At 34.1% G+C, this 14,551-nt stretch overlaps 1 protein-coding gene across 2 annotated transcripts; it reads left to right on the forward strand.

Moving 5' to 3' along the window:
- The first annotated feature begins 6,239 nt into the window (after positions 1 to 6,239).
- Positions 6,240 to 11,025, forward strand: LOC137837657 (protein phosphatase inhibitor 2). 2 transcript variants are annotated; one of them, XM_068646749.2, is made up of 5 exons: positions 6,240 to 6,327; positions 6,728 to 6,796; positions 9,391 to 9,503; positions 9,862 to 10,050; positions 10,558 to 11,025. In XM_068646749.2, exons 2-5 carry the CDS (start codon positions 6,780 to 6,782, stop codon positions 10,812 to 10,814), a joined length of 576 nt encoding a protein of 191 aa, XP_068502850.1. In that variant the 5' UTR covers positions 6,240 to 6,327; positions 6,728 to 6,779; the 3' UTR covers positions 10,815 to 11,025. The 2 variants fall into 2 exon arrangements, with proteins under 2 accessions (XP_068502850.1, XP_068502852.1); XM_068646751.1 differs by having other exon boundaries at positions 6,325 to 6,500.
- The last annotated feature ends 3,526 nt before the right edge of the window (positions 11,026 to 14,551 follow it).

A 14,551-nucleotide genomic window follows, 5' to 3' on the forward strand; every position in this document is an offset into this window, starting at 1 on the left:
TACAACCAGATAAGCATGCACCCAAGGGACAGAGAGAAAACCACCTTCATGACGGACGATGCGAACTATTACTATGAGGTAATGTCGTTCGATCTGAAGAATGTTGGAGCGACCTACTAGAGGCTTATGGACAAGATCTTCAAGGGGATTATCGGTTGGAACATGGAGGTTTACGTGGACGATAGTACTAAAATCGAACTCATGTGACCAACACATCAAGGACTTGGAGGAAGTCTTTAAAGCTCTAAGGAGGACAAACATGTGGCTCAACCTCGAAAAGTGTGCGTTTGGTGTCGAGGGAGGTAAGTTCCTGGGTTTTAGATTAACCCACCGAGGGATTGAGGCGAATCTGGAAAAATGTTGGACGATAACTGAAATGAAAAGCCTTCAAAACGTTAAAAAGGTGCAATAATTCACAGGGCATCTTACTGTCCTCTAAAGGTTTGTCCCTCGTTTGGCCGACCGAATACAACCGATGGTGCAATTGCTTCGTAAAGCAGCGAAGTTCAGTTGGGATGACAAGTGTGAAGAAATATTCCAACAGCTGAAAATGTTCTTGTCCTCACCGACGGTCATTGAAAAGCCGAGACCCGACAAATCGATAATAGTTTATCTGTCGGTCTTGGAGGAGGCAGCCAGCGTGGTTCTCGTACAAGAGGTTGAAAAGAAGGAGCACCCAATATACTTCATCAGTTGGACGCTACACACGGTTGAGACGAGATACCAAATGATAGAGAATGTTGTGTTTGCCCTCGTCCTAACAGCCAGACGCCCGTACTTCCAAAATCATACCATCACGGTAAGGACCGTCTATCCTATTTTTAAAATTTTATCTAAGCCAGATCTTGCAGGGCGCATGATAGGTTGGTCAGTGAGCTCTCGGAATTTGATATCCGCTATGAGCCCAGGGGTGCAATCAAGTCCCAATGGTTAGCTGACTTCTCAATCGAGCTAACTCCCCAATAAAACCTTTCGGACGGATCGTGTATGCTGATGGATCGTCCAACAAAATGGCGTGTAGAGCTGGTGTCATCCTCGAGGGTCCGAGCGACCTCATTCTCGAGCAAGCACTCAAAATCGAGTTTAAAGCCACCAACAACCAAGCCGAGTACGAGGTTGTCCTAGCTGGTTTACACTTGGCGTACGACATAGGAGCTTGCGAAGTGGCATGCAAAAGCAACTCCCATTTAGTGGTCAACCAAATAAAAGGGAAGTTTGAGGTGAAGGAACTGTTGTTGCAAAAATAGTACCACACGTTCTCCAACCTTATCGTTCGGTTCAAAAGGGTAACGGTGGAACACATTTGTCGGGAGGACAACATGAGGGTCGACGCATTGTCTCGGCTCATTACAACTAAGAAGAAGAGCCATCACAGGTCCGAGGTACAAATTTTCCTGAAAAATCCCAGCGTGGGAGAGGTTGAATGCTTGGCAATCACCAATGACGACACATGGATGACCCTAATCATTAAATACCTGGAGCTCGGCATATGCAAGTCGGAGGAAGAGAAAATGATGAGGCAGTAGTGTGTCAAGTACACTATGATCGGTCAGGACCTTTACAGAAGAGGGTACTCCAGGCCATTATTAAAATGCATCACTAAGGAGCAGACAAAGTGTATCCTTAGAGAGATCCATGAGGGGGCATGTGGGAACTACTTGGGCGAAAGAATGATGGTCGCAAAGGTACTCAGAGCCGGGTATTTCTGGCCAACCGTCAAAAGCGAATCTGTGCAGAATATGTGAAAGAAATGCACCAAGTGTCAACAGTACGACCCCCTATCTCACCTCAAGCCCGAGACATTCCACAACATGGTGTGTCCATGGTCGTTTGCTATTTGGGGAATAAACATCATCAGTCCCTTCATCCCAGACAAAGGACAAACAAAATTCCTCTTGGTCGGAGTAGATTACTTCACTAAGTGGATTGAAGTTGAGCCCCTCGCCTCCATTTTAGCTAAGAATGTCCAAAACTTCGTGTGGAAAAGCATTGTATGCTGATTTGGAATCCCCCACACGATCCTAACTGATAACGGTCCGCAGTTCATTGATCGAGGGTTGTAGTCTTTCTACGAAGTTCTTGCCATATCATCCTTAACAAGCTAAAGAAGTAACTCGGCATAGCGAAAGGACGGTGGACCGAGGAGCTGATTGAAGTTTTATGAGCGTATCGCTGCACGCCCCAAACTACCACACAAGAGACACCCTATAGCCTAACCTACAGCACCGAGGACATGATTCTAGTTGAGATAGGGGAGCCATCTCTTAGAAGGAAAATCTTCAAGTTGTCCCTCAACGATGAGAGTCTGTTGGTCAGACTCGACCTTATAAGCGAGCTCCGAGATAGAAGTAGAATCCGGGAGATCGCATGCAAGCTCCGAGCGGCCAACCAGTACAATGCAAAAGTCCGATTGAGTAGTTTTCAGAAAGGGAGATCTTGTCTGGAGGATGCAAAGCGAAGTTAGGAAGATGGACGAAAAATTCTCGTCCAACTGGGAAGGCCCCTTCCGGATTTGAGAGATTGTTGCTGGGGGGGTACCATCTGGAGTGGCTATCAGAAAAAAGGGTACCGAGGACGTGGAGGCACTAACCACCCTTGACTCATAACTTGACACTGCTTCCAGCGACGACTTTAGAGAAGTGGTGGCCTCAGATAGCTCATGCTCTAGCCGAGATATCTCCTCAACCTTTCGGTTGCGGGTATCAACAACTAACCGAGCTAACACAACCCTCGACACTGTAACTCGATCGAGGCTGAGAGTAGTTCATTCTCGGACACTGAGGTAAGGAGGTTCTCATCATTCGGTGACAACTCGATACAAACACTTTGGAGAATTTTGAATCTCCACCAAAGAGCGCCATGGGGTGATCGACAACAGTGGTTTTGGGTGTGGGAGCTCTGGCCTGTGAAGGGCTCTCGAGCCGGTTAGGAGAAGGATGAGGGAGTCGTCGCGAAGTTTCGCTCAGTGACCGAGTGGTGGTGGCAATGTCCCTCTTCTCCCTCTTCTTCTCTTTAGGGGCAGTGGAGGGTCCGACCCCAAGAGTGGAAGGGTTGCCAACAGCAACCGTCTCTAGACTTCCTTTGGCCCTGCCAACCGACTTATTGCAAAAGGCAGTCAAGATGTCAACCGCCTGAGGAGACTCTCTTGCCATAATATCTGCAACAAAGAAAATTTATTAGTTAACAACGCATACCGACCGAGGATTAAAGCGATAAATAAAACAAGCATACCCTAAAAATCATTTCACCTCTGGGACGACTTATATACAAAAAGATCTTTCGGGAAGGAAGCCTTCTCCGGAGGCTATCAAACAAATCATAAACCTCACGCTCCTCGGCACTGGCGGCTGGACGAGGCCATTGCCTGAAGTGAGTAGGGGTCTTGGTCCAATATAAGGGAAAGTTGGAGCGTTCGAGCTCGTAAAAAAAGAGCTCCCTACCGTCGGGCTCGATGAAAATTTTGAAAATTTTTCCCTTAAGAGATGATGTCTATCCATGAAGGAGTCAATGGAAGACGAGTCCCTATAGACAAAGATGAACTTTGTCACCTTGGAATCAACCCAGTCAAATCCCGAACTATGGGATGACTTTTCAAAAGGATCTAACCGGAATTTTATTTTGGATGCATTAAAAAAATAAATGTATTGGTTGTGAAAAAATATATTTTTAATGTTTAAAATAGTTAAAAATATAATCATTGAAGAAAGAAATGAGTTTTTACAAAATAAAAATAAAAAGTAATAAATTAAAAATGTTTAGTTTAAAATTTATTTTTTGTAGGAATGAAGAAAATAAAAAATTAAACCCTACAACAACATAAAAGTTGAATCTATAAACATAAATTAATATTTAATTTTATTATTATTGATGATGTAATCATGTTAATTTCAAGTAAAAAATACACTACATAATTATATAAAAACCAAAGTCAATTAGTATTAATTAGTAATGGACACAGATAATATTTTAATGAGAAATTGAATCTGACTGGTCGACAACACCTTCTGAGTCATCAGCCCTTACAGAATCCTCCACAGTGGGCAACGTTTGAATTGCCTCGACCGACAAGGGCTCGATTGTGGAGGATCCAAAAGAAGAGGAAGACGACGAGGGAGAAGACATGACTAAACTTTCGGAGTGTAGGGAAAGCAACGCGCCAGGACGATCAAATTTCAGATGTTGGAGTAGGTAAAGCAATAACTCAGAATTGTAGGGAATCACTATTTATAGCCTTTGAAAGGGAAGGGAGACGAAGCACCACTCTCATCTCAACCGTTGGATCTCCTTCAATCCAACGATCCACTACGAATGGAGCCAAAGAACCTAAGTCATCATTACAGGTCACGTCATGCGTTCGATGCCGCCAACGTCACGTCTCACCTCGAGAAGCCCAAGTGTCACAACGATCTTGCATAAATACTCTTCGGGTTAACCATCCTCGAGCTTGAAGGGCAAGTGTACTGATACGACCTGTACGACCAAGATCGTAACTCGACACCTAGTCTAAATCGACTGACATGACCAAAACCATTACGTGTAAACAGGATTAATGAGACTAATCAACGATCAAGTGCTATGTAATGCACTCCTAAGCGTGACCCAAATCCCTAATCCATCCCAATAACAAAGGGCTCATGGTAATCATATAAATAGGCACAAATTCCAAGAATCAGGTACGTCATCATCTAGTACTAATAACACCGAGTGCCGAATACCGAATCCTTACTTGAGTGTCGGAGTACCTTTTACAGGTACCATCCGAGTCTCGAGCTAATAAGGAGGAGGAGCAAGAAAAGAATGTGGAAGTTCAGCTGAGAGGAAGGAGTAAGGTGTAGATTAACCGACCAACTAAGAAGTAGCTTGAATCGTTCTTTTGATTCTAACTCCGTTCGACAACACATGTTTTTTTTCTTTAACACGTATAAGTATGAGTTATTCTCACTTTATAGGTGATTTGATAATATGTTAAACAAAATTTATATTTGAAAATGAGCATGTATCCATATATTTTAATAAGATATGTGTATCATCCTAATATATTAAACTGAAAAGATGCTTTTAATGTATTAAATGTTAGTTTTTAATAAAACATGCTTAATATGTATGACTTTCTTTGTAAAACATAGTGTGATATGTTACACACTATTAATTAGATATATGTTTGAGAGCTCTCACATCTTGTTAATAATGTTTTAGTTTACACAGTTCAATTGGGGATTTTTGGAGATTTTTTCTTATAATAAATACTATATGTTATATATATATATATTATTTGTGTTGGGTATACTAAGAATTGTATTTTTCAATGTAAAATAAAATATTTTATACAAAAATATTAGTGCATTATATTCACATATTAGTTTTATTTATTTTTTATGACTATATATACATACTTTTCTTTTATCCTTAACAAAAACACAATTAGAATATAATATACTAAAAGTGTTGATATTATTAAAATTAAAACACCGATCTTGCTCTATAGCTTTCTTAGTTCTTACGCCACTTTTCTTGATTCTTACGTTAACTCTAAATCTTAATTATTGATTTATTTTTTATTTATTAATATATTAGTCATTATGTTTAATTTTCCATGTAAATCTAATTTATGCATTATTTATTGAAATAATTAGTATTTAGCTTTAACTTCAATTCAAAGATAAATCACTACAAGAAAAAGTTCTCAAAGGCTTAAACAGTATTTTTAATGATTAAAAGCTTAAAACAGTTTTGTTCCTTAGACATTTTTTTTTTGTATGGAAGGAAAAAAAAAGAAAAGATGTTTTTTTTAGTAATTTCGTTTTGGAAAACAATCCTACAAATAAAAATTGAAAATTGTTTTAGATAAATACAAATAGTTGTCTTTAAAGAATTCAAAGGGGAATTTAAAATCATATTTAATGTTTTCTTATGATTTTTTATATTCAATTCCCATGAATTAAGAAGTAACACAATTATGAGTATATTGTAAATTTGACTTAAATTCATTTTTTATCCTATAAATTTTTTAATATGTAATTTTATTTCCTATAAATTTTAAAAATAAAGTGTTTTTAATTTAGTTTTATTATATTATTTAATTATGAATAAAAATGATAACGTGTTTTAAAACATATGTCAAAACTTATTATCAAATAATATTCATATTTTACGTAAATAAATCTATTATTACATACAATTCAACATTTTTATTATAAATTAAATAAATAACGTATCAGAATTGGGTATTTTATAAAAATTGAAAACTAGAAATCCGAAAAATAAAAAAAGGGATAATCTATTTTTTCAACCGCTTGACACTTACATTCTTCTCCTCTCTTCTCCAAGGTACCATTCTCTCCCACTCGCTGTTTGTTTCCTTCTTCATGTTCTTTCCTTTCCGTTTTTCTTTTCTTCATTTTCTTTCCCTTTCCGTTTTTCTTTGGACTCCGTTAGTAGCTCACAACTTCATTAATTTCAATGCATAATTTTTCAAACAGAGTTTTCCAAGGTTTTTTTTGGTAGGGATTCGTTTTTGTCTACTTTTATTCGAATTATTTCAGAACTGTTTACCTAGAAGTTTTTCGCATTAATTTGTGGATGTGAAATTCTCCAGAGTTAGAATCAGGGTTTTGGAATTGTAAATAAATTTGACATTTTTCTACGTAGATTTTACATGCTTTGGTATTTATCCTCTTATTTTATTCCTTTAATTATTTGTGATCTCAAAAATCAATAATTTTTCCAGTTGATCAAGCCACTTGAGGATTCTTTGCATACAGTGGTTGAAGAGCTAAGCCATGTCTACCAAAATGAGGTAATGCAAGCAAAAATCTATATGTTAATTTGCTTATATAGTTTGTGACAAGAAAATTCTTAATACTAGTTATTGCATATTATATATTATAGAGAGATAAAATGAAGAATCTCTTCTTGGTGGTGGAGTAATGGTTTTATGAGGATAATAGGCTTAATTGATAATGTGTCACGGTTGTTAAGAGCTAATAATAGTAGAGGGAATGAGGAGTTAGTTACATAGAGATATATAGCCAAGTTTATTTATAAAGGAATGGGAGGAAGGTGGGTGTTTTTTTTTGCAAGTGGGCTGAGAGAGTGTCTCTGGCTTGGGTAAGTTATTCCTTTCTCATGTTCCTTCTCTTTACAGATACTAATAATACGAATACAGATAGTTCTATTTCTTTTCTAAATGTGATATTGTTAAAATATAGTCAAATACTCAGTATTTTTGCGTTTTCTACTTTATTTTTTGGTTGATACGAAAAGAAGCCTTGATATATTTGAGGAACACATCATAAGTAAAAAAATAAGATGGTAGGCTATGTTAAGCTGTAACATATTTTGTGGGCACTTGTCCTTTTCTTAGGGCTTACAATGCTAGGGAGGTGCCTTAATTTCCATGGGACATATATTTGTGAAGTTGGAGGAGAGAAACACTTTTTGGTTCAATATTACTTATAGACTGTGTGTGTTTCATTTTGTTAGAATTCAACCTAATGGAGGTTTAGCCCAAAGCAAAATATTTTCCTTTCTTGTTTGTTATCTTCTTAGTAATGCATGCCGTGACTTCCCAAAACAGACACAGCCTATTAAGTTAGAATGAGGTTGTATAACATTTCAAAATCTTGGTCTGGATTTTGCACAAATAGAAAATCTATGGTGTGCATACAAGTAATGTTTTGTTGATTGTGAAGCCTGGACTGGAGTGATATGCTGGCCGGGAGATTCAGAATTAAAAAGGATTGCTCCCCAGGTTTTAGAGTTGTTTAGAAGCCACTTTGGGTATTTCAAGTTCGTGATTGGGTTGTTAATAGTGGTTCCTGTGCTGTCCTAAGTTAAGCAAATTATTTTCAAGATTTCAGTTCAGATGATTAATTAATCATGCCATTTTGATGCTTGGTATGATTGTTGTAGTACCTTCAATAAATAATGTTGAAGAGGAAAAGATTGCACTGCAGGGAATCAATGGGCATTATTCTATGTTTTACAGAATATTAACTATATTTAGGTAAGTTAGAGGGGACGTTGTTATTGAAATAGAAGGGAAACCAAGAGAAAGTGGTAGCTTGTAATTTAGGAATTTATTACAGGGGAGAGCTTCAGTTTTTCTGGAAGGTTACTATCCTGGGAATTATAAAATAATTTCTAATTTCACTAGATAGTTGGCATAATGTGGCAACCAAAATGGCTTTAGGTGGATCATAATAACCAGTGTTGAATTATATTGTTGTGGTAGATGCTCAATTGGAAAACATCAGTATGCTGAGAGTCTGTCATCCTTATTCATTCTATTAAGGATGATTTGATGGTTAAGGAAATACTGCAAAAGGCCAGGAGAAGGTACCCATTGTTGACATTCACAGAGCAGGATGGAAATGTGAATAGGAGACAACAAGACAATCTTTGCTTCAAAAGTCCAATATTTTTCAGTGTCACTTAGACGATTTTGCATGAAAATGCACTAGCAGGAATGTAGATGAAAAATAAAAACAACCTATGAACTCTCTTAAGTGATCTTGGATTTGTTACCATACTATTGTAAACATTGCAAACTTCTGCTACACTTCCTTTTACCTTCAGGTTCTTTATGTATTTCTGAATTGAATCAGTAGACAGAGGTTGAACTTTTCCCCTGGTCCAGTGTTATTTATACACATCAACAGAATAACCAATTACAGAAAAGTAATAATGGTATTATAAACCTTGGAAACATGAGAGATTATGCTAACTGGCGTTCTGTACCAGCCACAGATCCTTTATGTTTAGTTTCATATTCTTGTAAGTGTTACTGTTTAAGCAACAATATTAGGGGGAGGCTTATGATTATATCTAACAAATAGAAACTAGTGCCAAAAGTACGGTGTAAAATTTGAGTGTCTTACTAAAACCATTATCTTACCAAAGGTTATAAGGCTTCCCTGTTTTCTTCCGACAATAGAGCTCTGATTTACCAAATAACTCTCTTTCAGTCCACAGAAAATTTCCCAATGACACTCTCAGAGTCTGTTTTTGTTTTACTTACTGAGAAAGCATATTCAAAGGAAAATTTGAAGGGATGGTAGACAAACATGTTTGCATCCAACTGGCATCAAATTAAAGAAAAGAAAGGGACTAGCATTTGTGTGTTCAATTTCTTTTTTATTGTCTTAGAAATTTTCCTAATCAGACTTGAAATTTTAATTGAATATTGCATGCCTGTTGAGTGAATGCATGCTAATTGATTGAAAGATGAAAATGTTTGATGGAGTATTTGTACTTCCACCCATAATCTACTGACAATATGTACTTATAAGTATTCCAATGATCTTCTTATCTGTATAAAGTCCTACTTTCAATGTCATCATCTTACCTACTCTTATTGTTATGAATCTTGCTTTTGGTATCTTGTTGTAGAGGACGTGTACGGTGGGATGAGGCTAATATTGGAGAAATTGAGGCAAACAAACCTGTGAGGCAAAAAATTACTGAGCCCAAGACTCCATATCAACCTATGATTGATGATGACAGTATGTAAAGATCACTTAAACTTCATGTTTCTATTTATTATGTCTGCTTGTTAGACCTTTTATACAAATAATTTGTTGATTTTATTATAAGAGGTATTTATGATTGCTAACTATGAACTTTGTTTTATTCTTCTTGTACTGGATATTCAGTATTTTAAAAAGGTTTCATTTAATAGCTAAATTCAAACATTTATCTGGACCTCAGCAAGGTCTGGGTTGTAAATGTAAAATATATAGTAATCTAACTTTGTTGATACAACTCATTTGAAATTTTATTCTCAGACTTGCTCTTGTGCTTTAGTTTAAAAGCAAATGCATGTGCAGCAACTTTTCTTCTGAAAGAACGTACTTTTTTTAGGTTCTTTATCCCCTGTACGAGGAAGTTTTGATGATGAAAATCGTACAATGCATGCTGAAGCAATATGGACTGCTCTTAATGATGTTGCTGCTCTTAATGATGCCTCCAGTAGCAGAAGAGGCAGTGGGCAATCTGGTGGTTGGACATCATCCGAGGATGAGTTTGAAGAAATGGACCAAGATGACGATGGTATTGTACTATTCTTTGACTTTCATTCGTTGTTTTACCCATTGATCGTGTCATGTTTTTTCTTTAATGGGTGTGCTTCTCCTTTCTCTCTTGAACATGACAGTATTACTTATTTCTTGAGCCTCTCATTCACACTATTGAATCCGAAAGGCTTATTTTTGTTCATCGATGGTGACTAATAGCTAATAGTTCATGTTCTGCCCAAACTTGATAACTACTTCTGATATGTGGGCCTGGGCAAAATGTTAGACTTGGAATCTTTATATTCTTTTAAATTTCAGTAAATCGTGTGGTAATGAGTTAGGATTTATTTTATAGTAAAAAAAAGGTAAAAGAGTATTGGAATCTTGTCATTCCTTTCTCATATGAAAGGAAGTTATTCCACTTCGATAAACATAAAACTCTTTTTTCCTTTTTTTCTCCAAGTAATTTAGTGAGTTGATTTGCTGTTGTGTATTATTCTTTTAGTACCTAACTTGGCTTTTCCTGGATTGGGAATACTGTCAGATTCTGAAACAGATAGGAGCTTAAGTTTCAAAGAACACAGAAAGGCCCACTATGATGAATTTCTTAAAGTCAGAGAGTTGCGACAGAAGGGATCTCATCTTGAGGATGGAGGTGACGAGGATAATAATTCTAAACGTTGTAAGTCGGAGAAATCTGCATCTTCTTCACTGAGTGATGGTGTAAAAGAGATGGAGATTGAGGGAAAGAAGTCTTTAACGCATACAGCTAATGGTTCTCAGAAAGTTATGAAGAAATAAAAATAAAACGCACTGTGTTTTCATTAGTTTATTTTGTGGGTGGAGAAAAAGCTAGATGATTCCACTGTATTTTTGTATCATTGTATGTAAATAGTTTCTTTCTTGACCATGTTTATCATGCTACGTTTACACTTTGTACTCTGCCATATTTGTTTGTGTTTTTCAGGAATTTGCTCCTGATTTTTATAGTAATTGAGGTTGGATTGTGAAAGGTGAGGGTAAATCCCATTGGAACTATTTGCATTTCTTATTTGTGTTTCTGTTGCGACTTGGGTGGGAAGATTTATGCCCCGATTTATGAATTTATATCATATTCGGATTAGAGTATTGGTCATATTGAATCTGTGTATCTTGCATACATGTAAACATGTGGTTAAATACATGTAAAAATACGATTGATTATATAATTGTAAATTAATACAATTATATACAATTACATATATATATATATATATTTGATTAATATAATATAATTACGAGATTATTGAAATGTTCAATAGTGACTAATTATCTTGTAGGCAGTTAATATTAAACCAGCGTTGATAAATATATAAAATTATATAATTATTTTTAATTACTCGAAATATAATTGTCAAAGTTTTGATATGCAGATCTTAATGAGAAACATCTATAAATTTAGTTAGTCATGAAACATTGGGTGAATGAACATTACTCACCACATTTACATGAAACCCTCTCATGTCGACACTGAGATAACCCTGATTATTATGCATATATCAAAATGAGATATATAGTAATTTGGACTTATGAGAGAAATAAAAGAAAATTAATTTTTGTAATTTAAAATTAATTAATATAGAAATTAATTTGTACAAAAGTTCTCGTACAATTTATTTAAACTTATTTTAACATTGCAACCTATGTATCATGGACACTGACACGACATGGATACGGACACAGACACAGAGATACGTATAATCTCTAAAATGTAAGACATGAGAACACGAATCTATATATTATATAATTTTGAATTTTGAATTATATAAATTGAAAATAAATATTTATGTGTAAAAATATGTTTCAAATTTTTTTGGGAGCAGGAAGATATTTTTCATGACTGGTTCAAAAGAATTTGTTCTTTATTTTTATAATCATAATAAAAATTTATACAATAAATTTGAATTTTAAGAAAATTATTGTATTTATACCTTTTAAAATTGTGTTAAAACCGTGCTAGAATTTTAAAAAATTCAACAAATATTTTTTGAATTGAACACTTCACCGATAAGTGTCCGACGAGTGTCAACACCGATACGTGTGTCCGACACGGATATGTCCATTTAAGAGAAGTGTCTGAACCTCATAGCAACAAATTATTTAATGCAAAAATAATTAGACTAATTGTATAATTAAAATTTAATAAGATTAATCAAATAATGTACCCTCATTTCATCTTTATATTGTACTCTTCTTTTTTATTTTTTTAATATTCTGGAGTAATTTTTTTCGTTTTTCATTTATTATCGAAATGTGGTTGGTTTGGAAAAAATTACGTGATTGAAAAATCATCTAATATGACATAATTTTATTGTGAAGAAGTTAGGACACTTTAATATGATTTTTTGACCATATTAAAAATAAAGTCGTGTCAAGATAACATAACTTTGGTATTAAGTACAAAGTCGTGCAAACCTTAACACAATTTTGAACATCAGCGATTTTCTTAGGTTACAACACAACTTCAACTTACTATTTTTTAAAATAAATTTGTTTTAAGAAAAATCAAAATAATTAATTAAATTATTAATTTGATAAATTTATCAAATTTAAAAAAAAATATTATCTTTTAATTGAAAAAATAATTAAAAAATGGTATTAAAATCTCAACCCTAATAAAAAAAAGTAAACTAAAATCTAGTTGCAAAAAACTAGATAAACCAAACCTACTATAACCATAGACTGTACATGAAGGTACTGGAAAGCTTACTCTTTAACTCTTTGTAATATTGAGGTACCCGAAGTGAAATTCTCTGTAAAAAATTTAAAAATTTAATGAAGTTTCAGGTCTTTGATATTGATAAATTTAAGTATTTTTAATTGAATTTTTATTAAATTTGTTGATCAATTGGATACTATTTTTTTTTTTTCAATTAAGTTCCTGTTATTTAATTTTTTTTAATTGAGTGATGTAACTATTATCTTGTCTCATAACCTTGTTTAGTTGTCTTATTTTGTGTTAATATTAATTGATGTAGTTTTGTAAGTGATAAGGAAAGTAAAATGAAAACTTGAATACAATTTGAAGAGATAGTAGAACAAGCGTAATGTTAAACAAAAGAGCAAGCATTGGGTTGGAGTTGCAAGTGAAGACATCCAATAATGAAGCCTATTTGTGTGACATTCAATAACAGGTGGGTTTTAGTGCTTTTCTTTAAAACAATAACGAACAACTTTTTTGGATGTGATTGAAAAGAAATTGAAAACGAGACTCTACGGATGGAGGTAAACAAAAAAAAAATAATAAAAAAATAAAACCTAAATATGGTGTTAGCAAGGATAACATTGGAGATGCGTGTGAAGGTATAGAAGGATAAAAAACTTACAACCAATTTTCTTATAACCCTTATTTTATCATTATTGTTTTGTTGTTCGGTCACACACTTGTTATGTAGTCTCCCAACATTGTATTTAGATTTTTCTTTTGCTTTCGTTTTCGTTTATCCTCGTCCAACAATAAAATATGTATGTTATGTTAATCACAAAACTACATTGTTTAATATTACTACAAAATAACATGTGGAGACAACTAAGTAAAGTAACGGGTCAAGATAACAACCACACCACCCATTTAACAGAAAAATTAAATAGAAGAGACTCAATTGAAAAATATAAATTTTTTGAGTACTAATAGACGAAGAAAATTGAATAGGGACTCAATTTGAAAATACAAAAAATTATTAAGGACTTGAAATAATTAAGTATTTTCTTAATAATGAAAGAAACATTATTCAACAAAATCAAATACCAATAAGCAAGTAAAGTAGCATATCAACTAAAGAGGTTATTTCTAATATTGTATGAATGCTAAATATACAAAATTAATGAGTAAACCTCTACTTTGATTTTTGAGATATGTAAACGTTTAGCCTTATTTGATTGGTGGAATCTCTTTACTTTTAGTCTTTTCTCACATCAACTTCGACATTAGGGATTGAACTAAATGATGTTTCTGAAAAGTAAATATTTTATGAAGTTAGAAACTATAGTAGTGATCAATTGTAAAATATTAAGAACTTATGAAAGATAACACATTGTATTAATCTTACGTACTAGGATTAAAGTATTTATGATTCTTTTATTAGTTTGGAACTGATAAGTGCCATAATTCAGCATTATTTCATACAAAAAAGATAGATACTTATAAATTTTAATTGATAAAATAGTTATAATTCAACCTCTAATTTAGGAATATGAATTATTTTACATAATTTTGATTATAAGATGAATGTGAACGATTTATTCTCAAATTGTGTTAATTTCACGATTTTAGGGGAAAATAGAGATAAAAAGGCTAAAGAAGAATGAACAAGTTAAAGACAAGATGAAAAGATAAAGTTGGAACATTGAAAACTCACTCATACTCGCTCAAACTTGACCAATGATCGCTTAAGCGAGTTCACTCCCCTGAAGTTGAGTTTTTTCTCGTAAAACCTGCTTAAGTAATATCTCACTTAAGCGAGATGTTCACTTAGCCCAAACCCAATTAGGTTAAATAG

Source organism: Phaseolus vulgaris, chromosome 4 (genome assembly GCF_051622355.1).
Source record: "Phaseolus vulgaris cultivar YP4 chromosome 4, ASM5162235v1, whole genome shotgun sequence".
In the NCBI taxonomy this organism is placed as follows: Eukaryota; Viridiplantae; Streptophyta; class Magnoliopsida; order Fabales; family Fabaceae; genus Phaseolus; species Phaseolus vulgaris.